The sequence below is a fragment of the Topomyia yanbarensis genome, chromosome 3 (assembly GCF_030247195.1).
Source record: "Topomyia yanbarensis strain Yona2022 chromosome 3, ASM3024719v1, whole genome shotgun sequence".
NCBI lineage: Eukaryota > Metazoa > Arthropoda > Insecta > Diptera > Culicidae > Topomyia > Topomyia yanbarensis.
The window spans coordinates 35,857,129-35,883,498 of record NC_080672.1 but is presented as its reverse complement, the minus strand read 5'-3'; the positions used below and the strand labels follow the sequence as shown (position 1 = coordinate 35,883,498).

Below are 26,370 nucleotides of genomic sequence, written 5' to 3'. Positions count from 1 at the left end.
AGTATAAAAATGCGAGATCTCAGTGTGCGTATTTTAAACGTCAGATATCTCAATGGTGGTGCATGCATGCGAAGGTGATTTTCAGCGTATATTCATTCAAATGTTTGCACAGGTTTTTCAGGAAAGTTTGTTCTAGTTTATATTGTTATGTTTGCACATAATGGTTTAGACAATAATGTGCATATTGAATTGAATTATAAAATTAAATTATGGTTCATTAAGGTAATTGTTATAAGCGTACATGGCATACTCGACAGAAAAGGTGTGCAAATAAAAACACTCGCTTGACAAGTCAAAATTTGTCTGCCAACGAAGACCGGACGTAGGAAAAACAACGTCAAAAAGGAGGGAAAAACGTGAGAAAATATAGAAAGAGGATGGCCGCCATCGGAAAAGGTGCGTCGATTGTTCCGCGCATTTGAGCTACTAAAATTCGGGCTTTTGTGTCGTTCGACCGCTTTCTTTCGGTTCGGTTCCGTCACTTAGTGGTTGCTGGTGAAGTGGGAATGCCTGGACCGGAATTTGTTATCAAACGACTGCTATCAGCTTTGGGTTGCGGCGCGCGATATGATGGAATCGACCGAGAATTTCATCCAGCGGAAAAGCACTTTTTCTCCAGAGGAAGAAGAAAAGCTCATAGTAGTCCTCTGCGGGGTGGAAAACTCGTGATTTGGCCCGGACGAGTTAGTGAGTTACATTCGTACATGACTGCCGCTATAAGAAGAACCGATTTGAGAAAAGGAATGAGAAGAAGTGTGCTAGAGATTGTCTCGGGAGAAAGTTCGGTCGGGATTCCATTCGCTTTTTGTTCGCTGCCGGAATGGCGCGAACCGGTCCTCGGGTTTTACGGTGCAAGTTTCTGGTAATCTTTTCGAGGCCTTGCACTCCCCTCCTTCGAAGAGGGAATAGAAGACGTCAGTAAAATTCGGTGCAGTGAGAAGGGAAGTAGTTAGAGGGGCAGCGACCATGGTAATTAAGGTACCGCCACCGTCAGCAGAAGCACCAGCAGGGCCGCAGGATTCGCGGCACGGAGTGGAGACAGCTGTGAGAAGTCGGCGTGTTCCCGTTCAACTTCGGCCAACAGCATGAGTAGTACCATGTCGACTTAGAGACAAAACAACGTAACAGGGCACAACGGCGAGGAAACTCTCAAGCGAATCCCGGGATCGTATGATGACGGCCGGCGTGCGCCTGGAGGTAAAAAAGGTGCGTGCACCTTCTTTTTACCTCCTCTTAAGTACCATTCAAGGTTTGGGGCAATTTTGGGCCTAGATTTGAGTATAGCCAACTAGTGAATACATAATTCATAATGATAAGCAAAACTTTTATGGTTTAATACGCTGACTGTAAATGTTGTTGTCGCAATTATCAAAACCATGGCTCTCATGGGCAAAATAATACGCCGACACCAAAAATTTAAATATGATGACTGACGAATATATCACCGGGTTGCACACTTAAATTTTAAGAACAATTTTATCAAAGGGCAAATGAACACTTATTGAAGTCTTATGGCGATTTCGCTTGAACCTGAAACTGAGTCAGGTTCTAACCCCAACTGCTGTCAGTTCATACATTTTGACAGCAGTTGGGGTTAGGAACTGACTCAGTTTCGCTTCAAACGAAAACCACATTAGTGTGGCTTGGAACTTAAAACTTCCGTATCAAATCGTTTCGAAAAAAAGAGTAGGTTATTTAAAGTGTACGATAAAATAAAAGATGCAAGATTCAATCTTTTAACCATTAGTTTTATTGTGCACATTTGTATACAATGCGAGATCCGTTATGTTTAAAATAGTTTTGCCAAGTCCTGTAGGAGAAATTATCAACTATATTGAGAATCATACTTAATTGAACCTAGTTCTTTAACCGAAGAATATCGTAGCATAGTAAGTAGGTACTACTTTGTGTTTGCGCAATGCGTAAAACATATTAGTAATAAAGATTAGCAAATTAAATTCAATAGTCAAGAAAAGAATATTTTCCGTTTCAACCCGAAACTAATGTTAAGTTTTTACAACACAAAGCCGAAGTTCAGCCAACAGTAGGATCAATACCTCTCCAACTTATTATCTTTGATATGGTAGGCTTTTGAGATTATTTTTGAAGCCGAGTTCTCGTATCCGTCGGGGAGCTTCTCGTCGTTGCTACTATCAGAAGGGAAAATACTTGCAGCACGGCTCGCCGTAGTTTTCGATATCACACTCTTCTCCGCCTGGATACCACCCTTGCAGGATCGGAAATAATTTTTGTTGGATAGATACATTAGTGCGCCCACCACGAAAAGGATGCCAACCACTACTATCGAAATGATTACGGGTAGTCGGATGACCTCGGGAAGACTTGAGTGTGGTGGAGGAATCTCCTGGTCCCGGTGCCACGATAAATCTGGGTCGTTTGCATTGGTTTGGGCAAGTTCCTCCTGTAAACTAACCTTTCGCCACCAAGTCCATATTCCCTCGTGGTTAGCTGGATTGGCAGCTGGGTCGTGCGATTTGTTTCTTGGCTTCACTGCCGTTTGCCTGTAGGCATCCACCTTGTCGTGCATCTCCGCCATTTTCTGGTAGTGTTTGCGGGAAATGTCATTCAGTTCACATGGATCGTTAATGATGTCGAATAAACATGGCCGAATCAGTGGGTGGCATATGTTTTGGTTTTGCGGTTGATTTCCACAGGTTATTGTAGCATGCCTTCGAAGCTTACTCATTAGTTCCTTTGACAACAGTTGTCCGGCCCAGTTTGCGATGTCAGTCTCTAGGATTTTCGCAAAGTAATCGTCATCACTTGGGAATGTGTCGTTGGTGTCCAGTTCTCCATACCACCCGTCACGCATCCCGTGGCTGGTAGTTCCATTCACGTATTTGAACCCGTTCTCCATATAACTACTGTAGCCGAAGATTTCATCGATCATGTTTAGGATCGCTCTTCGGGGATTCCCGGTGTCGTATGATAATGCTTCCCACTGATCGATGCCGTCAATCTCCGAGTACAATCTTGCGTGAGGAACTTCGATTCCTGCGGCGGAGGCGAGGGTAGGCAACCAATCAGTGATATGAACGAATTGGTTGGAAACACGTTGGCGTTCACGAAGCAGAGGACTCCAAAGAGCAGCAAAAGTGCGCGTTGAGCTTTCCCAAGGGGAGTTCTTTTCCTATTAAAGGAAAAACGATAGATTTGTAGAGACGGAAGACTGAAAAACTATGGAAAATTAGATCAACTTACTCCCTTTAGTGGATAGTTTGATCCAGTGTTTGCGTGCTGTCCAATCGTTGGCGCACCATTGTCGGACATTACAAGAATAATTGAATTTTCCAACATGTTTTTCGATCGTAAGGTGTTGAAGACTTGACCGACACTGTCATCGAATTTGGATACCATCGCTGCAAGAAAAAAATAAAAATTCTTCATCAAGATATTTCGGAAGTACATGCTACAACATACCGGCATAGATTCGTCTTTTTGCATCAGAAATATAGCTGAATTTCTTGATCGTCTCTTCGGGTGCTTGCAGTGGATCTTCATCACTCGCAGCATGTGGCGCTAAGTGGTTCAGCATCAGGAAGAGCGGCTCATCCGGATTATGCTGCATGATGATCGCACTAGCAGAGTTAGTAAAATGATCCGTCGCATACGTTCCATTCGAATACTTGTCCACCTTCAAATCACGACGCATATCGTATCCCACGTATTGTTTCTGTTGAAAGACATCGTTTTATAACTGACCGATAACAATCAAACATATCGAGTAAGGAAACTCACGGCAGGATCCGTCATTTTCAACGTATAGTCCCAGTAATCGATATAGGGCCCCAGATATCCCACGTGGCTATCGAATCCTCTCATTGTTGGCGTATACTGCTCTGCAAAGAAACCCAGGTGCCATTTTCCTACCAAATGCGTTTTGTAACCAGCCTCCTTGAAGTATTCGGCCATGGTTTTCTGGTCCAAACCTAAGCCCCACGGTTCATCGGAAACGATCACGTAATGCTGCATTCCAATGTTGATTGGATTTCGTCCAGTCATTAGAGCCGATCTTGAAGGAGTGCACATGGGTGCAGAGTAATGCCTGTTCAGAATGATACCGTCGTATGCCAACGCATCAATGTTGGGTGTAGGGATTTGGTTCGATCCATGGAATCCGACGTCGTTCCAGCCCATATCGTCGGCCATAATTATGATGATATGTGGTCGCCGGACATGTTCGATTGCAGAGATACTGACGCTTAGTACCATCAGCGGAGCTGCAACCAGGAAAGCACAAACCGCAATCGGTACTTGGACTGAGCTCATGGTATCAATAGTTTACGACGGTTTGCCAGTACAGGAAGCCTGTAGAAGTTAGACATCCGTTAAAACAATGTGCGGTATTACCAAAATGGTCTTTGACCGCAAAAAAAATGTGGTTAAAAATAATCTATTGGGGTTTGTACAAGATACGACCACGTATCGTTAAATTATTTATAGAATCATGTGATCGCCCATCTGTCGCAATATGTTTGCCTAAAAATTAACTAAAACATTATCTCATGTTTGTGGAAATATTCTCATAGATGTAATTTCAAAGAAGGTTGCATAATCACTATAAAAAGATACAAGCCTGAAAATGAATGATAGAAATTTTCTAGGGCGGGCATAGCGTAGTTGGTAAATCGATTGCCTTGTACGTAGCTCACCTGGGTTCGATTCCTAACCCTACATATAGGGTTAGAAATTGTTTCAAATAGATTTTTCTAACCCGAAAAAAGAGGCGAGTGACTCTAAGGTCAAAACCTCTATAATCAAAATAAGAAAAATTAAAAACTAGAAATCTTCTACTATGGTTTTCCAGTCAAAGATTTGTCGGTAAATTGCTGTCTTTAAAAAAAGATTTATGTGATATAACCGGAGTATCGTGAGTACACGTCTGACTATTAATACAAATCTAATGACTTGACGGAATCACATTTGAATGGGATTTTTTCTAATCAGTCTTTAAGAAGATTACTGGTTCTAAAAAGAGCCTTTTGATGTTAGCGTCGGTTTATGAATTTGAAAATCGATCGATGCTGCTGACTTCTGTCCTCAATGCTCAGGCTCATCTATTGTTCACGGATGCGACTCTTATATGATTGCTGTAGACTTTCAAATCTCAATTTTTCTGAATGGTTTGAGAGCGCTGTTAAGGGCCATATTTCATTTCCAATTGGCCACGGTTACTAGCACGAAGCTACACAAACTAAATAATAGTCAGTCCACCGAGAGAACCGCAACCTATTAATCGTCGTTCTATCCCGGTGTTGATATGCTGTCACCAGGCACCTGAGAAGCTTGAATAGCAAAATTCGACTGATTTCACAATTCTTTCTGTTCGGCTGATTTGCGGCTCAATGCATGTAATTAGCGGGAATCAATCACGAAAGAACTTTGGTCGGATTTTTAAATTCAGTTTTTTCGTTGTGTATGACACTTTCCAATCATTGCGAAATAAAAGTAATGGCCTCTGCTAGTAGCATGAAACGACATAAACTAATTGCTTTGCAATCTACTAGCCGTGTACAGCTCACAAATATTACCTTTTCGATATTGTATCGCCCTTTGAGGAGATGCTCCGTTCGCTGCAAAATAGCTCAATACGAATGTTAATAGAAAGAATCATAGCGGCCCTATATTTAACCCTACAACGGTTTCGTGACTATTTCTATGCGGTTTTGTTATGGTACAATCGCTCTAATATACCTAATTTTTATTGAATTAATAATAAAATTGAATAATTTTATTCCAAAAACATTCGTAAAGTAGCCTGTTCAAAAATATTCGTGTTTTGTACATTTTATTATGTAATTTTTCATTGCTTTTATCGAACAAGTCTTTAAAATACGTTAAAATTCACTTTTTCCTTCATATTTCTATAGCTCCGATAGTTGCCAACCATCTTTATGGTGTTGTGAAGATTATTTGTCTTTTAAACAAGTAGTAAGTTATTCAAAAACCGGTCAAAAAGTGTATTTATTTCGATGCTTTTTCGAACACCAAACACCAATACGAACAGTAAAGATACAGCAATATGCAGTAACGGATATAAACGTGGAAGGGACAGGTACAGCCGGAGCATTGTAAGTGTATATAAAGTATGTTCCAGAGCGTGGGCTGCAGAAGATGACGATACGAGTGGTGCGTGGTGCATATTATATACAAATGATATTCACGAAAGTGTATTGCCTCTTTTATCCGTAAAAGCAAAAATTACGATAACCCAGCACTTTTCCTATTTACTTTGCTATAGTATTGTTTGTGGCACTAAAAACTGTATTCTAACAGCACTGCGCACTTACCATTCTCCTATTAAATTTTTGTCATAGACTGGTTAGTTTGACTGGTCTGTCTATGAAAATGCCATCGCTATCACTTGAAATACATGCGTTTTGACAGCTCGCAGTTTTGAGATCACTCGCACTTTGAAAGTGCGGAGTCCAGGTTGGTGGGAAGTGCGCAATAGCTTTCATATATAAGGACCATTCATAAATTACGTAACGCTTTTAGGGGGGGGGGGGTTCGAGAAGTTGTTACATATTGTGACATAGCCCGGCCAGGAGAAAATAACTGGGCAATAACCAGAGCATACTATTTTATGGTATTCATACCAAAACTTAGTATTAATTGATTATTATACCTCATTGAGGTATTAAGCAGGTATTGAAGAAACTTTTTTCAATACCTGCTTAATACCTCAATGAGGTATAATACTTTATTTTAGTATTATTTATGTATTCCAGATATTTTTACAAATACCAAACCAATACCTTATTGAATACCTCCATAGAGTGCATTTTATTATTGGAAGGTTGAAAAATGTTTTATTATTATTCAGGTATTATAATAACTCGTTTCATTATCAAATAGTTATTTGTAGGACATGCCTGTGTTATTTTTTTTTTGGTATTTTACCTCTTATGTAGAGCTCATTAATACCATATTGTGGTAAACAGTTGTTGGTATTGATACCTAAATCCAGTATTCCGCTGTTATTTTCTTCTGCTCGGGAGGGGGGAGGGGGAGTAAGCTAGATCGTTACGTAACATGTTTTCATCGAAGAAAAAAAAATTTTTTCAAGGAATTTGTTACGTAATAGGGGAGGGGGGGGATAACTAAATTTGTGACAATTTGTTACATGGGGAGAGGGGGGAGTCAATTTTGGGCAATTTTTGCGTTACGTAATTTATGAATGGTCCCTAAAGTAACAGATTATGATAGTTTGCTTGCAGTTAAAATAAATCGTAATGGAATAACAGAGATTACACGTAGCTCTGGGGTACAAATGTACCCTACAAAACCGTTCTAGGGTTAAAACTTCTTATCATTCTAGTATAAGGCTGATGTCCTAAGTTAACAGCTCTGATCGAAATGGCTGGGAATTTTCACTTTTTCCTAGTCGTTTTCGAAAGATTTCACATTTTCAAGACCGCGGATGTGTCAATTTTGTAAGTAGCGGTTGCTCACTACTAGGGTTCTTGTTTGCCCAGCGGATCCTTCTTAACAAGGCTTCACCATCCTTGGCTATTGGCTGGGAAGGAGAGCAAGGTTCGTTCGTCTTCTTCGAAAACGGATTGGTGCGTCTGGATTCTTTGTGGTTAGCCGGGGATGCTAAAACTCTTTTAAAATTAGCTTCCCCGACGGTGATCCAGCATCAGAAACAATATGAGTGCCCAAACCATGGGCCGGCAGTTTCTGACGGATATCTTCCGTCACACACGCGCACTTCGCACAATTGCTGTTGTGGCTGTTAACACTGCTGGAACGGTTAATCGAGGACGTCTTGTATTTACCGTGGCTGTTACTAACTCTTTGATGGCCGCCTCCCGCACTCGATCAAAAAAAACGCACCGCCGCATAGCTGTCATCGCTATGATAGAGCATAGTCAGCAGTCACTTTTGCAGCCAGAGGAAAGCGGTGACCTACCTAAATCCTATGTTACATATATACAAATGTTCAACAAAAACTACTACACGAACATGACGCGACAATGAAAAAAAAATTACAACTAAATATGAACGGTACCGAACAGCGGTGAGCATAATTTTATGTAAACAAATACACTCTACGGAGTGTATAGACCATTGCACGAAAATGTATAACCTCACTTTTCTGACAGTTCAGAGAGCTTGTTTCCATGGACTTAGAATTCGAACCAAGTTTTTTGTACTGGGTGGAATTAAAAATTTTCTAACACCATGTAAACAAGCTCGCTGAACTGTCATTTTTTCGAGCATTTTTACTCATATGACGTCATCTTGCAATATACCATAGTGATATATTTTTTTACTCGATTCCCAGTCAAAAAAAGGCGGACGAACATTGTCAGGCGATTTAAACACTTTGACGTTTGACTCTATTCGCCTGTGCTAATTGTCCCTAGGAACAAATGCGATTTGCGAATGCGGTTAGAAAGACTTAGACAAATTTCCTGGCGGCTGCACTTGGTCACTTTTCGTATTTCGCCAACATGAGGGTTTATGTTTGGTTTCAGCACGCAGCAGTTTTTAGACGATTCTCCGTCGTATTTCGTGTGTTTAAAATACGGTATATGAGCATCAGACTACGGTAAGTGATCTATAGCATAAGGGATTGACTGGACAATATTCTAATAACCATTTTGACCATTTTGTTCCAGATGACAGAAAATTATGAATTTAGAATGGTTACAATTATATGAGGAGCCCATTTGCCTCATACACGACCCTAGGAAGAATCTTATCTAGTTGTGCCGTTCTTCTGGTACTCAAGAAGCTGATGAAAAGGTCTGACGAAGGCTTTTTGTATATTACGAATGACGTCTTTCAACGTGCAACAAAATTGAAAATCGCATAAAACGTAAGTACCAAATACCAACCTCTACAACTGCTATATTCATCTCCCGACCTCCGGCAATGGAACATAATATTGACGTTACGTTCTGTCCGGATAACTTAAATGCATTTCTTGTGTTGATGTATCACGTCCTGCACATATAAACTTTCCGAGAGAATAGGAAATATAGGTACGAATAGAGCCAAAATAATTGCTTTATCAAGATTTCTATTGACAACAACTACCGCAATTATACAATGAAATCATATCATATTGCGAAAAAGAGATTATAACTACTAGAGGCTCGCTTTACATATGCTAGGCCCATTAGATTGACACATATTGCCCGGGTTTACACCAGTCAAAGTAATGGGATACAATATGCTAGAGCGAGACACCATGTTTCAGTCCGTGAATACATGGAGACAGTAGCGCTTTGCTCCCTCTAGTAGTTATAATCTCTTTTTATTGCGATCGTTGGATTTGGAGCACATTTCGAAACAAATTGGCCAAAAAATAATGAAACTTGTTTTTAACCCTTGTGAAGGCGAGCTAAAATCCTAACATTAAAGGGCAAGCCGGGCCTCTCCTTTCAAGCTCCTTTTTTCCAATCGACTCAATTAGTCGAGATCGTAAAATGTATGTATGTGTGTATGTATGGATGGATGCATGTTTGTGGCAAGCAATCTCACCTATTTTTCTCAGAGATGGCTAGACCGATTTGCACAAATTTAGTCTCAAATGAAAGGTACAGCCTTCCCATCGGTCGCTATTGATTCTTTTATTGATCCGACTTTTGGCTTTGGAGTTACGAATTGAAGAGTACGATCACACAGCAAATTTCCATATAAACTGGTACCACCATGATGTCCAAATGATGCAATATATATTAAAATATGTGCAACATTACTTGGCTTTGCATGTCTAGATCATTAATGACCCACCGAAGGCGCTTCGACCACATTGGCCAGCTATGACGGTTCTTGATGCCCCGGGGGAACTCACCAATTTCCTAAGATAATGTCATACTTATTTCTCTGCGAATTCTTTACCGATTTTTACAAACTTGGTTTCAAATGAAAGGTACAGCATTCCCATTGGCTGCTGTTGAATTTCTAATTGATCCGATTTCCGGTTCGGGAATTTCAGGATTATGAGTACGAACACGCAGCAAAAACCCAATGTCAGCGTATAAGGCGATGGATGTAAAAAGGTGAAGGTATTCGGAAGATCATGTCGACCGTCGATTGGTTCTGAGCTCTATTTCGTTTGAACACGACCAATAAATATTTCTGGGTTGGTATTAATTTCTTCTGATGCATAACCGGAGTACCTATTCAGATTCTTCTTCCTAGTCTGCATCAGATTCACCGTCGGAAGCAATATCATTCGCATCTTCTTCCTCGCTTTACAAATCAGTTTCGGAATCGTCTGCTGTTGAATTTGTTCGAATTTCTTTCATTATTTCAGATTCCTTGAGACGATTGAAAACATGGGCAGATCGTCTTATGGGCATTTCAATTTTTTGTTGCTTCTAGATCTTACAATTTGAATAATTACGACAACTATAACACAACGAATAAACAAAAATAGATAATAACGACAAAGTTAGGTTATGTTGTATCAAAATAATTGTCAAGTAGACCACAGTGGGTGAAATGAAAATATTAACCCAAAAAAATATGACACACGTCAAAATCGTATGCTATTTTTTCTTATAAGAAAAAGTTAAAAGATAAAATCAACCAAACTTGAAAAAAATACCTGCTAATATGAAGATGAACTCATCAAAATGTTTTTTCAGATAAATATTAATGTGTAAAACCCGTGGTATTCCTAGTAAATATTGCATGCACACCGGGCCTGCCTCCCACCCCCAGTGCGCTGGTCATTTATTCGTATCTTGGAGCTGCATCCTGGACCAGACGGCGTGACGCGTATAGTGACAGTGCTCACACCAACCGGTGCGACACTGACGCGAACCGTAACGAAGTTTTACTCGCTATCCGCAATGGAGGTGGAAGAATGAGGCCGCCTAGCGATATCATCCATTCCACATACATCTACGATGACTGCCCAGCGGAAGGACTCATCGGAGCCGTAGTGAAGAAAGAAAATATTATGAATTGTTATGAATAATTTAAATTAGATTCTAGTGAAATGTTCCATTTAAGGTGGATAGCCTATGTTAGCTTAAATGCCCTTAAATGCATGCTGTTGCCATTTGGCAACATACCGAATTATGTGATATAAAACCTTAACAACAGGTATATATCGTATCCAACTAGAAAAATGAGTTCCAAGGAAAAATGAGTTTCATGCATTTAAGGATTTTAAGGCGTTATCAATAACCGTAAGATGCAAACTATATCACACATACGGTACTTACAGGACAGCGCCCCTGCGGCCCCGCATAGTGATTGCCGAAGGTCTACTAAGCGATAGTATTGCTAACCTGGGATGGTACTTGCGGATCTTCTCTTTTTCTGACGTTCGTTTTTTTACAATTCGCATGTCTCGTCTCAGGTTCCAACTAGTTGCTATTTGCTGATGTCATTTCAAAATGATTGAAATGCTTTATGCACTGGTTGCAAACCTCGCTTTTTCTAAAACATCACACTTTTCCAGATCTTACAATAGCTTTATGAAAGATATTTTAGCGCATAGTTTTCAATCCATTTTGTGACAGTTTAAACCAGTATGATTATTTTAAATACTTTAAAAACAGCCTCCGAACAAGCCAATTGTGCTGCAAAGCCTTGCCGCATTGTTTTGAACACCAATCCAACTAGAACGAAGTTTCAGTGTAAGAGTTAGTCATCACTTGTTCTTAGAAAATGTTATTCAATTGTATACTATAATAACCTAAATCACTTTTTCTGTGAACCCCACTCCAGTACATTGGAATCATTTGTCAATTGTACAATGCAAAACAGTAAAGGATGAAACTACAATTAGTCCGCAAACCGTCAACATATCCGATCAGAATCTGTAGTTGCTAATCGCTTGACCTTCACAGCCTATTTTTGGCTCGAATCGAATTCCTTTTTCATCCTAATCTTCTATATATTTCTAAATTGTGTCATTCAAAATATATAACAATTAACATCAATTCATTTTAATTCATACCCATGCGAAAAACTCGATTGAAACACTACTCAATAGTCGGGATCCTAATGGTTCATTGAACCCGCGCCGTATAACGTACACAAAGCTCGTCAGATTACAACACTGACAGATTTACTTACAAACGTCAATAATCACGCTTCCGAGTAAATAGGCACTATTTATCACTGTCTGGTGCTATCGCGTTCATTCACTCGATCTCCACCATACCTCGGTGGTCCTCGGTTGGACTATTAGCAGTGTCGCGTGCTACTCGCGTGCCAACCGACGATAGTGCCTAACTCACGGAATTTAGAGAACTTAGATAACCCCTGGACGACCACAGCCAATCAACTGATCCACCCACCAGAGACTGACTGGTCGAACAGAACCGCGGCACAGATATATTTGCACTAAATCGTTGCTAACAATTTGAACGACACAATTCAATTAGCTCCCGATAAGTTTTGATCTCAGTCATGCTCGTGCGTTCCTTCAAATTACATTGACCGACCGACTGTTATCGCATATTCCCATTAGGACTGCCGTCAAAGTTATCACATATTCGTTTGAACAAGTAATCGATGCTCGTCCAACCTGTTTACGTTTCTTGGCCCTCTTCGAAGATCTGGGGCTTGTTTTTCGCGGAAGCGCGAAAGATCCCAACAACAGCGAGACAGTGTCGAGTTGTATCGTAACACTCCAAGCATACACAATTTAAATTAATTTATTTTATGACGATCCAGAGCGAATCGATTGATTCCGACCGTTGCGATCCCGAGGTGGCACGACTAGTCGCGACGTCGTGCAGAACTCGAATGGGCCTGGGATCCGTGCGGGTACCCACTGTAAACAGTTCTATTTTTCGAAAGCAACGATCATTAGCGTATCTTAGGAGGGAGCGTCGTCACGCGGTGAGAAAAAAAAATAAAGTCAAATGCTGTCTGGCTCTTATTTAATTTTTCAGGTGTGAATCAGGGACTTCTACGCAAGTAATCAGCAAATTAGATGTTGACTATAAAAATTTGAGCTGTTTGTCAATCAAATTCACGTGCGATAGAGAATAAATCGTATGGTGAGCGACTTGCGCTTCTAGCCTTGAGTCAGAGGCATTGAACAGGGGTGGCGCCACACTGCTTTTGTTGGAAATGAAGAGACCGTATGAAATGATGAAGGACTGCACGACTGTATGAGATTTATGTTTAGATTTAAGGTTAGCTCATCGTTTGGTGGAAGTATCGTTAGAATGTTACAACACTGTATTAACAGTCAGTAATAGCACAGACAATCAGACATAACACTATGAAGAAATTCCTCCATGGTCCCCCGTATACTTGAGGATATGTCAGTTAGTAGAGCCATCATCGCATATGCGATGCCAGTGCTTATAAAAAATATGTTTAAATCAAATGTTAAAGTAGACGAGACATTGTGTTCGTATTTTACGTCTGTTAGTTCCAAATTTTTATATTCACCTTCTATCAGATTTAGGACCTAATAGATGTATGGTACGAAGCATAATCTTGCTGGAACTTAATATTTTTATTTATCTCGAAGGTACAATGGATAGCCGTATCAGGCGGACAAAAACCCAGGATAGTCGAAAAGGGACCCCGAACGTACCTGGCGAAATTATCTCCAACTTTTCGTCAGTCAAAACAAATATGGAAAAACACAGTTTTTTGGAAATTTTCTTTTTTATTTCTAAAAATAATCTTCTTTCAGCTCTACATACTTTTACAACTGTTTTTCCAAAATTTTTATCCCGTCCAAAAATAGAATTTAGGAAGTTCTGCAAAATACTCATTCGTTTGAGCAATGACGTCCTCCTTGGAAGTGAATCATCATCCGCCAAGCCTGTCTCTTCGTTTCTGGAGTGTAGTAGTGTATCCTGGTCCACAGTGACATATCGACGAAGGAATTCGGAAGGTAGCGATAGATTCCGGATACCGGTCAACATAACCACTCCACGATTGAGCTTATTCTCCTCTGAGAGCAAACGCGACACCCGTCTTGCCGAATTTTTTTTCACAGACAATTATTCATGCAAAATTGAAGCGACTGTACCTTGTGATATGCCTGTGGTCTCAAATAATTCCCGCACTTTGATTCACCGATCGCTCAAAATCTGATCGAAGATTTTATCGATGATTTCAGGAGTAGACATCTCAACTGGGCGTCCTGAACGATGTTCATCTATTGTGGATGAACACCACTCATTTACCCCATTGTAAACCGTCGAAAGCGCAGGTTTTTTCGGGTTTAAGCCTTTCAAATGGAGATGTTCGATGACAGCCTTGAACTCGCTTTTCCCATTGTTATGAATAAACAAATGTTGTTGACTTTAATCGACAATAGAAATTGACCAACGCTATGGATCGAGCGGAAATTTTGACAGCTTTCCTATAGATAGCGATAGGGGAACATGGGGAGACTTGACCAAGCGCAGAATTCTATTATTGGCTATCACGTGTTCTATAAAGCTTTTAAAAAAATTTCAATTTTTTTATACTTATTTCGGTCCCTTAAGGTAATTTTCCAAATTTGGAATGAAAAATGCTTTCCTTATAGAAAAAAATCCGTAATTAATAAACAGAGAGAACATCAAAGCCTGTTCTGCATAAATTTTAAGACTGATGGCCGCATTTCAATAAGATCGTAATTAATAAATTTGCCTTAAAGGATGTAATTTTTTATCAAACTTTGTATGGATATATCTACTCGACTAATAGTTACTTTTAAAGTACTCGTACATTATTTTATTCTTTATGAACTAGTGAAACGATTTCACATAAATCGGGACATTTAAATAATTATTACTAAAATTTGCTCGACATCGAACGCAATAACTAATGTTGGGGAGACTTGACCAAGATTTTATGGGGAAGCTTGATCAAGTGGCAATAAGCTGAAGAAAGATAAAAATTTCTGAAGTTTACTATGCTATGGTCCCTACTGTTACTCACGTCACAAAAAATCAGTCTATATTTTTTAGTACTAGTCAACAAAGTTAGCAGAAATATGGCTTATTTCATAATGTGTGAACATGCAATGTAACCGGTACAGTTAATCCATAAAAGAAAATGCATTAAAAACAGTCGAAATTTATGAAATGCAAACCTTTTATATTTTTTACTGCTACCTAAGAATTTCGAAAATATGGAAAAAAGGATTATAGTATGTATTATGTCATAATTTTTTGCTGTTTTTTCAAAATATTCTTGGTCAAGTCTTCTCGCAGTGGAAAGACAAAAAAACGACCACGGAAAAACTTTTATAACTTCTGCAAAAGTAAATTAAAAATTCTGCAAAAAAACATTAACACGCACAATACCTTTGCACATTATATCCCAATAACTTTGGAAGGATTGATAACATTTTTAGAGATTTGCGCAAGCTTAGCTGAAAACCTGGTCAAGTCTCCCCATGTTCCCCTACTAACAAAAAAATCTTTGCCGACACTACGAGCGCCACCTCTTGGATTTTCTAAGGCCTTATTGAACAACCCTCGTATTTCGAGACCGTCTGCGAAAGATCGGATTCTCTTGGCAACTCCTGACGTAGAAGTAAATGTGGGTGAGTGGCAATCTTCAATGACAACCATCATCTATCGATCTGTGAGTTAGCATCGAAAAAATTTGTAAAATCTACAGCTAATTCCAAATATCTCCATTTTAGCGACTGCTATATCGTGGTTCACTCTATCAAACGTGACAGCTAGATCCGTGTAAATCATAGCAGTTTGAGCGCGACGGTCCATACTCCCTGTTATGCAGGTTAGTCGCTGTTCAATGTTCAGCTTTGACGGCATATTAATCGCTTGCATTGATTCTGAAGTGGTTCCATAATCACCAGTTCGTAACAGCTCTCAATGAAGTTATTGCATGATAGTTATTAATGTCGCTCTAATTTTCTTTTTTATGGTCTGGAAACATGTTCGCGGGTTGCCAGCAAGTTGAAAAAAGCCACTGGTATGAGATACTCGAAAGATGTGAAGAGGCGGAGGCGAACCCTGTTCCGGTTTGAAGGACGATTTAAGCCGAGAAGAAGCTCTGGTAACATCGATTTATTGAAATCGATAGCGCCAAGAGTTTGGCCTACAACTGGAACCAGTACGATTTGTTTTTTACAATTTTCTCTGTTTTTTGTTATAATAAAAAACATGACTGTCGCTGTCGGAATTGATTCTGCCAGGCAAGAAAAAGAAAAAGCCAAGCTTCACTTCGGATCTATCGATTAGAACACTTATGGACACTTTTTACCTCGAAGAAAACCGATTAAATCAACTATGACCGATACGAAACAAAACTTATGGCAACAGAAGGGCCCACCACGTCAACTGTTTGTGCTTTTCTTCTTCATATCCTCTTGTTTTTTCGGGTTCATCAAAGAAAAATGACAACCGCACTCACACACAGAAAAAAATGTGCACACCTGTATCCGTCTTGTGTGAGCACGTTCGCGAAGAAACTAAAAACTGCGAGTTACGAGGACATTGAAGTGGACCACCGTATCAGTTATGTGACCGCCACTATCTTCAGCTTCTTAAGTAAATGCTTATCTTGCAAGTCCTGCGGCGTAGATTCGACCGTGTATCCGGAGCAGGATTAGCCTTCAAACGCGTGCGTGGTGAAGTGCTAGTTCAACACGCGGTATGTGGGTTCGAGTCCCACTATCGGCAGTTCGTATAAAGTAAAAAGCCGTTTCATGTTCGCGATGCGATGCGGGTCGGGCTACAAAGCTTGAAGACCTTCAAAGCTCTCTTGGACTTGGACCAAAACGAAGACGTCACTCTGCTTAAAAAGGAATGCGTCATGTGCAAGTATTAAAACGGGTGTAGGGAGGGTTCAACAAAATCTCTTTTAATAGAAGTTGCAATAGAATCTTTATAAATTTATCTATGAGTTCCACAAAATGACGACACGAATGAACTCATGATGCATGAAGTTCATGTTTGACAATTCTCGATGGTTTGTTTACTTTGTCAGTTGCGTGAGTGCGAGTGCAAAGGGGGCTCATCTGTTACATTGGAACTCACGTATATCCTACGTAAACAAACCACCGAGAATTGTCAAACGAAGTTCATCCGGCTCATTTTGTGGGGTTATGTCGGTTGGTGCAAAATCTATATGCTGAAACTGATGTTGTCTGATTTTATGTTGACAAACGGTGATGGCTGATAAATCCAAGATGGCGAGATAGGAGAAAATGTATCATTCGTGCGTATGTTGATTGAGCTCAAAAACAAATCTTTCTAGTCAGGTCTCCAGTTTTATTTTCAAATGCAACATTATACTATACTGAAAAAGATATCTAAAAATTAGCTGCAAAAAGTTGCAAATTCGAACACAAAATTATATAGAAAAACCGTATTTTGATACTGAATTTTTTTTTATATCCAAAATTTTACGTTCAACGGCATTGGTGTATTTATATATGTTATGCGTTTTACTGCTATCTAGAACTTTCTAGAAGAGACGTAAGTGATTAAATCTGATCTAGCAAAGAAGACTTTTAAAATTTGATTTTAGATTAATGGTTATAATACTTAACAGAAGAAATTGATTTGATTGTTTCATAAAAAGTGATTGAAAACTGGTTAAAACACCTTAATGGGAATAAAGGCGCCTATCTCAAAATATGCGCAAAAAATCTACAAAACATGAAGACACCAAAGCACAAAAACGTAACTGGAAGCCAGGAAACACATATGACTGGACTGGTGGTATCCAACGGGAAAAACGATCGAAAATGGTGAGCGAAGCTAAGCAATCATGTAAGAAAAATTCCCCAGAGGCGAGATTCGAACTCGAAACCTTTGAGACTCCACTAACAATGCACTAACCCTTATGCTATCCCTGGGTATGATGACATCGCAGAAAGAACATATGATTATCCCATTGGCGACCGAATTATCCCTAAGCTGCGGCGGATAATGCAACTAATGCTTAATAGCCTAGGAAGAGGATAAACCCATTAAAAAAACTCATGATGTAATGTTGATTCGGTTCTGATTTTTTGAAGAATGACTTGATAAAGTTATCATTGTTAGGGTCGATAGCGATCTACCTATTAACGTTTATAAATATTGTTATACCTTTATGCATTAAGTCTATACAATATGATCAAAGAATAGTGTATCCCAAAGCAACAAGGGTCCTACCTTTCCCTTATAACGATAGAGCTTAGCATTTTAGCAAGCTTACCTAACTCGAATAATATCATCTTGAGACAGAAAACCACACTAAATTTCCAGATAACAATTATTTTGAGGTGAGCTTAATGATTTGACATCACTGTCTGTATAGTAAATGAAGCTTACTTACAATCATGCAGTTTTACCACAGGCTTTACGACGGATAAATTAACGTGGTCAGAAGATTTATCTGTGTAATTGGGAAGAGACATAAGCGGCTCCATGGAGGGCTTAGGGTGCATTTATCTGGAACATTCAGCTAGAAAGCATCAAGGGGAAGAATGTTTGTACTTTGTATTCTTAAGTGTATTTTTACTTTGTGTTTCAGATACCAAATAAAAGCCGAGAGAAATTTTCCCGGTTATTTCTGATAATTATAACTTTGCAAACTCTCTTAATATTTGAAGAATATTTAACAGCTTATTCCCAATATATTATTATTATAAGATCGATTGATTGTTGGCGAACAAGTAACAAAAGCTCATCAATTGGTTCAACAGCGTATCCGCTTGTTGATAAATAAAACAAAAAATAGTGGCCCTACGTGAATTCCACGAGGAACACCAGAGGACGGTGCTAGTAAAGTGGAAGAGTATGGTTCAAATTCTAACCAATTTGGATCACTCTGTACGATATATGTACCATGTACCAACAAATAATCATTTATTTTATGTCAAACTCAAACAAATAGTAGAATTATTAGTAGCAATAAAAAATTCGTTACCCTTTTCGTGAACATAAAATAAGGAAATTAGTTATGGAATTTGTGTTTTGATTTCGTCTCATCAGAATCCGACACTAACTTAGTGACAGGAAAAGCTAGCGCTGGACTGACGCTAGCTCCAAAAAACGGTGACACAATTTGTGTTCTTGCGCAAAACCCTTGTCAAGCGTGATGTCCCGCAAACAGGGGCTCATTTTAAGCTAATGAGAACTAATGAAATCGAAACATTTGGTTTGGCTTACCAAGCCAATGTAAGATACACTACACTATATTTCTCCTTAGTGTCGAACAGCTAAATAAAACTATTTTTTCTTCATTAAGGAGAAAATTGCTTAAAACCATTTTGGTGCGCGAAAAGCACAAAACCTATAACTAAGTTAGTTATGGAATTTGCGTTTCGACTTCGTCTCATCAGAGTCCGATTCTAACTTAGTGACAGCACTATTCCATTGCGGAGCACCCAAAATTTGTCACTGTTCTTGTTGATACTTGTTTATGCACATTATATTAATTACCCGCTCAATCGTCCGAATTATAAAAATGACCTCCCTTATGCGGCTCACCCAGCAAACGCCTCTGATTGGACGCGGTTTTTGCGCTTCTATTTTCCTCCAGCTATCTGATCGCAATCTATTCGGGAGAGCTTGTTTTTTCTGATGATTACTAGTTACAATAAAGCCACTGCAAAGCGTTGCCGCTATCGAGGATCGTCGTTCCATCTATTTCGATCTCAATATTTTTATGTAGCGATCTATCGCTAAAAGTGCTAAAATCTTAAAATTTTCTTGAAAGAAGCGTATGCGTTTTAATGCTACTCACGCGTTTAAAACATGTGCGGTGCTGCTGGACTGGCGTTTGTTTGATAAGATACATTCATCAACGGCTATGATAATTACAACAACTTTGGAAACGTCTCCGTTGCAAGGAATTAATTTCAGCGAACGTCACTTGATTCAACAATATACCGAACTGCAAACATCTTTGTTTTTTTCCGAGGGCAAATTATTTGATCGGTAATCGGTGTATATGTGCGGGACTTGATGGTTCGCTTTAAAAAAAATAGTTCAATAATTAACTACAAGAAAACTCTTTTGTTCCGAAACCAGATAAATGTGGTTTTTGTTAGATACTGTACTGAACCAGCTCGGAACATTAATTGTAGATTCCAGATCTACAGTCTATATTATACATAATTTTAATTGCATCATACTCACAGGCTATTAACATGTAAATAATATTTGAAGCTGTTTGATACTTTTAATCTAACAACAAAATCAACCTTTCTCTTATAGTTATGTTGAAAGCAAAATCAAGGCGACACACAGTGGGAAAACATGTACCAATAATGCGTGTGAGCCGTTTGGATTTAGTGTCTAACCGGCGCCAGTTTTGTGTTAATTTGGATTCATCGTCTAACTGGCTTTTAGTTAGTGTCAGTTACTGACAAAATGAATTCCTAACACCGACATCTAAGTTTTCTCATTTAATCTTAAATGCAATTCAAGTAATATCTTTTGTATATCGAACTGTATTTCTAGTTTTAAGATGGCTCAAATTACTTTCCTTATTATTATTATGAAAAATAATTTCAAATTGCAATCCATATTTCTAGGAAATTTAAAAATTTTCATCGGCAAGCTAAACATTGTGTCTCATCGGCATAAACAGAACTTCTGCTCGAACGGGACATCACGTTTGATCAGTCGTTTGATTGAAACACATAGTGTGTTTTAGTTTTAAGGGATTTGCGTCAAGCCGGCGCTAATCTATTCCGACAATACGTTAGTGTCGGTTTCTGAAGAGGCGAAGCCGAAACGCAACATAGTATGAAATAAGGATTTGTGCCCTCCTGTACAAAGACTGGTTTTTACCAACAAATTTTCACCCTAGTGAGAAATTTTGGTTTTTACCAAATTTTCCTCCTTAGGGTGAAATATAGCATAGCGCTTTCGCATAGGCCTGCTAAGCCAAGACAAGTTTCGGCTTCACTTGTGTCTCATCGGCATAAACAGAACTTCTGCTCGAACGGGACATCACGTTTGATCAGTCGTTTGATTGAAACACATAGTGTGTTTTAGTTTTAAGGGATTTGCGTCAAGCCGGCGCTAATCTATTCCGACAATACGTTAGTGTCGGTTTCTGAAGAGGCGAAGCCGAAACGCAACATAGTATGAAATAAGGATTTGTGCCCTCCTGTACAAAGACTGGTTTTTACCAACAAATTTTCACCCTAGTGAGAAATTTTGGTTTTTACCAAATTTTCCTCCTTAGGGTGAAATATAGCATAGTAAGCTAAATAGTTTTGAAATGCGACTGAACCATTCAAAGACACTGAGTGGCATCTTATATTGACTCGTTTTTGAATTGATGAATAACTGGAAAAATCCAGTCAAACAGGTCAATTGTTTGAGTTCTTTGGATAATATGTTGCATTGACATAACTGTACTGTAAACAAATTATGACGACACTTTGTTTTAACAATAACTTTTATACGTTCTGAATAATAATTTTTGCAAATTATGATTTTTTGTGGTCTTTCAATATCGGGAAAATTGTATTGTTCACAAATCACAGTCTTTACTAATTAAAGTTTGTTCAAAACGTCAACGTCAACATTAGTGCCGCTAAGAAGTTCTGTGATATTTATAAACACAAACCATTCGGAATAACACATTTAACATGAAATAAATGATTGAGTGTAGTTTGCTACAGATATGAAACAATGTGCATCAAAGGGCCAGCCGATCATAACAAAACAAAATCTATCAAACCAAGGTAGCTCGATGTCGATGCCTGTAAAATTGTCATTCTGTCGGTATACACTCTTGTCTATTTTAAACGAAGCACGTGCACCCAAAAATCGAATCGATAACGGCTGATTTTAGCAACGGATGGAAAAATGACGTATATGCCTCACGCAATGCAACAATGAGGGCCGTTTGCGACGCTTTTGCGTTTCTCCTCGGATGGGCATGGCGCTTTGCAATACATACGTAATTTGCTGTTTCTGACCCTTACTCCGTTTCGATCATTTGCACACATTTGGGCTAGTTGATGTATGAAAAAATAAACACTACTAAAACACCTTCCACTTGCTCCGTTTAAAGTGGACATCTAATTAGAGTGTCATTGTCTGGTCGGGAAACTGATGGAGTGATTGTCATAAAAGTGCTAATTGCAACTGTTTGCAGTGACTGTTTGGCAATTTAGTTTATCTACTTTCATGTCATTTACGTTATTTGATTAAAAAAACCCGGTGATAAGATATCTCAAAACGGAGAGAATGTAAGATCAATCTGCAGTTTGCACAAAAAAGTGTGTCATATTTGCGTTGGCGGAATTTTGTAGAGAATTCTACATGGTCGTATAACAATGATCATTTGTCTCTGACATCGTAAATGAAGCACAAGCAATTTAGGTCGTTGACCGTACACTTCGAAGCAGACTTACCGTTCAATTCAACATTATATGCCACAGTACAACTCACGTTCCTTATGGCGACGTTTTTTAATACTTTATTAATTTTTATCACGACCATTAGTCTGTATATTGTTGATTCAACTTATAAACTAACTACCTGTGCAAAATATTTATGGTTTGATACCCTACCCCGAAAGCGGTTGCTATGGTATTGATTGACTGCGATTAATGCACGGTAAGGTCAAGTTCGTGGTGCTTGATAACAACCGTATTGTACACTATCTACATATAGAACAAAAGGAAGTGTGAAATGAATCATTTGTCTATTTAGAATCATTCGATGGAACTCTTCATGCGCTCCCTATATCTTTGTAATGTTGTTATGATATGTATTTTGGTTTAAAGCCAGTAAATTTCGTCTGAAAATAAAAGAACATTGGAACAAGTCGTAGTATTCGAAATTGTTAGTAAGTATGCATTTTCTTCATAAAAGTCATCACTAAATTAGTTATGAAATTTGCGTTTCGACTTCGTCTCATCAGCATCCGACAGTAACATAGTGGCAGGACTAAACTAGCGCCGGATTGACGCTAGTTCCAAAAAACGTAAGAATTAATAAGTTAAATACGGGTCCCTACCTGGGACGAGACTTGCGAAAAGACACATCGGGCATTTTAAAAACTTTTAGCGCTGGTAAGGGTTAAAGGGTATAGCAAAACGTAAATGTAGAAAGTAAAAGATAAATTTCGTGCTTTTCATATCTTAGAACAATACTTCATTTGATTGTTCCAATGGTTAATTCAAACCTGCAATACACAACACATGGTACAATTTTAACGGGTAACGGCCTATGGATATTATGGGTATTCCATAATATGGATATTATGGGTTCCATGGATATTATAGGTATTCCCAAAATTCCATGGATATAACGGGTATTCCCAAAGTTATTTCCTCCCCGGATTCTTCCACTCCTATTCGCATAAAAATATCCAGCCAGTTCAAATGAGCCATTACCCAGGATCTATTTTCGACACAACTCAAATTTGTTCAATATTTTAGAGACCTCACGGGAACTAACTGGCCACCATCCGGCTGTGTCTCAGATAACACGTGTTCAAGCGCATTATAGTGATAAACCTCGACCAGGCAAACCAGATTGCTTGCTGCGAGCGTTTCAGCAATTAAGGGTAAACGTACCTGCAAAGGCAGTTGAGATCGATGAGATCATCGCCGAACCGAGTCTGAAGTGCGCAGACCTGTTGAAGTACGGGGTTGATTGTTTGAAAGACGCTTCACGTCAACATGTGAAGATTCTGGAATGCAAGCATTTGTGTTCAGTAAATACTGCGACAACTTATTCTCTGTCAGACTCGCTTCGGGTGACTTTCTCCGGGTCTTCTTTTCCCAATTATGTCCTCTTGGATAAAGTTCGTCTACCTGTTGGTATCGCGGGTAATGAGCTGCATCAATTGTTAGTAGCTGGACCAAACAGGCACCTATTGAGTTCTACAAGATGACGACCCGAATGAACTCATAATGAAAGAAGTTCATGTTTGACAATTCTCGGTGGTTTGTTTACTTTATCAGTACTTTACCCGTCGCGCTCGAACGGGTGCTCATCTGTTACATTCGAACTCACGTAACTCCCATGAAAAAACCACCAAGAATTGTCAAGCGAAGTTCATTCGGGACATTTTGCGGGGTTATGTCCGCTGGTGTAAAATTTAATTTTGGCAATAAGAAGCGGTGCGCCAAATACGAGGAAAAGCATGAAGATGACTCTTGCGGCTGAGAAACTGAAAAGTGAATATGCTGCCAGGGCCCTCCATATGCTCATAAATTATGCTTTGCGTAGAAGCAGTTCGGGGATAAGATTATGTGCTCCATTAAGGAATGCTCGATGTGCTCTTATGCAGAAATGCTTAAGAATGCTTCGCTACCTGTCCTTTCCGAAAATTCCTATGCGGGTTCATGTTGAGCAAGAATCAAACGAGCCACAAGAGGAAACATGTTTTGTTAACCCGAGACTACCTCGTAAGGGTCGCAAGGTGTCGTCCTCTGAGAGTGCGCCAACAACTTCTAATAAATCCAATGGAAGTGCAGCCTTAAACCCGAAGCGATCTGCTCCCGGACTTAAAATTTTTAATTCTAAGAAGGAATACCTACCACTTCTAAGGACACCAAAACCAAAAGTGTCCACTTTTTTGAAACAGATACCCAGTCCAGTAATGAGATAATGAAATTTTCCGACATTCTGATATTCTTGATTTAATTTCCATAGCTTCCAATGTTACTGATCCTCCCAAAATTCTTCTGATACGTTTTTTTCCCTACAGTGCATACATTTTTGAAGCAGTTGACCCATCATCGCAGTGATCCCATGCTTCGATGGCTAAGCCATCGAACGAGGTCACCGATTTGATCCCTGTTCTACAGTGGAACTACAGAAGTATTCTCCCGAAAATCGATTCCTTCAAATTTTTACTAAACAGTTTAAAATGTGCTGCAACCGATTTATGTGAAACTTGGTTAACTACCAATCTTCCATCTGATATAATTCATTTGGATCGAGAAAACTTTACTTTTGGGGATTAAAAAGTGTCTTCGATACTAGGTATTGAAGTTGTCGCTTGTCAAGTTATACTCAAAGGCATTGCTTCTAGGAAACTTTAACTCGCACGATACGGTATGGGGTTGTCTTCATGGTGATAAAAGATCAACATTAATCAAAGATCTTTGCGGCAATTTGAACATGGACAGCTTAAACACGGGAGAAATGAAGCGAATTTCTACACCATCAGCAAGCGCAAGCGCATTGGATTTATCACTATGCTCGACATCGGTAGTTTGAATGCATAAGGAAGATGATCCCTGATTCCCATGGTAATGTGCTTTCAAATGCTAACGGTTTAAAACAACCACAAACAATCAATGTATGTATGACCCCACACGGAATATTGCTGGGAACCGATATCCGATAAAATCGAATTCACTCAACAACGTCCTCTGGAGGAAGAGTATAGGTTTTTGGCTGGCTTGATTTACGACAGCTCGAATTATGTTCAGACTACACCAGTACTCGTCGCGAACTCTCGCGGATGGTCTCCTACCTCGTGGTGAGACAAAGTGTGCTCAGAACCGTACGTTTTAGAAACGCGAATGAAGAGTCTAATGAAAGCCAAAAAACGCAATTATTGGCGCCGGTTCGTCGACGGATTATGCGAAATTTAGAACTGTGTGTAACTAGTGTTACCGTAACGTAAGAAGGAATGCGCCGGAACTGTAGAGACCTTGAGTGCCCACTCAGGAACATCGTACCAAGAGTCGGAGCTTAGCTCATTATATCCCAGGGGTTTCAAAAAGTGAGCCAAATGCAGTGATATCTTCAATTCTATCAAAAAATGTATCAAAGATTATGGGAAAAATAAAATCGCCACTTAAAATGGCTTTGAGAATAAAAATATCTCGTGCAAAAAAATTCGCACGATTAAATAAAAACAACAAATTTTAAGTTGTTTCACATATTTCTTCGGATTTTCTGATAGACAACACTTCTTTTATAGGGTGATGAGCCTATTTTGGCACCATTAGGGAGAGGGTCGCACTATTTTTTGAACAACTTTAAAAGAAGCCATATTATCTATAACTTTTCTCAGAATAAAGTATCAGTGTACTGTTTCTTAAACATCTATATAATGCTTATTTAGCAGAATTGCCTCAATTTTTAGCATAAATAAAAATAAATGTTCGATTCTGTGCATCTATTCCCACCTCAACGATCCAAATATCGCCTCATGGGTGTGCCAATTTCCACCTCATCGAAAAACAATCTAGTTGAAACGCAATGCCTCATATTCCATTTGCGTCGATTCTAACTAGGTATCCAGATCATGGACGCCAACGTGTGATTTGTAAAACGAATCATTCTGCTTTTTTCAGCCGATCAAAACAAACGTAAACATCACGCACATCAATGAAACTCATCAGCTGTTAGTAGAAGAGCGCCCAGAATTGCGCACGCAGAAAAAAAACTATTCGAAGGTTAGCAACTGGAACGACAAGTTTCACAACACATTGCTTTCTCCCGATCCGAATTT

The 26,370-nt window shown here is 39.1% G+C and overlaps 1 protein-coding gene across 5 annotated transcripts; it reads right to left on the bottom strand.

Annotated features, from left to right (window-relative positions):
- Window positions 1–1,727: 1,727 nt before the first annotated feature.
- Window positions 1,728–22,426, bottom strand: LOC131690466 (arylsulfatase B-like). Of its 5 annotated transcripts, none has more exons than XM_058976253.1 (5): window positions 22,301–22,426; window positions 3,760–4,329; window positions 3,442–3,694; window positions 3,223–3,380; window positions 1,728–3,151 (listed from the first exon to the last, which is right to left on the bottom strand). In XM_058976253.1, the coding sequence occupies exons 2-5, from the start codon at window positions 4,288–4,290 to the stop codon at window positions 2,051–2,053; spliced, it is 2,043 nt and encodes a 680-aa protein (XP_058832236.1). In that variant the 5' UTR covers window positions 4,291–4,329; window positions 22,301–22,426; the 3' UTR covers window positions 1,728–2,050. The 5 variants fall into 5 exon arrangements, with proteins under 5 accessions (XP_058832236.1, XP_058832235.1, XP_058832239.1 ...); XM_058976252.1 differs by lacking the exon at window positions 22,301–22,426 and adding an exon at window positions 12,073–12,732; XM_058976256.1 differs by lacking the exon at window positions 22,301–22,426 and adding an exon at window positions 12,527–12,732.
- Between the last annotated feature and the right edge of the window lie 3,944 nt (window positions 22,427–26,370).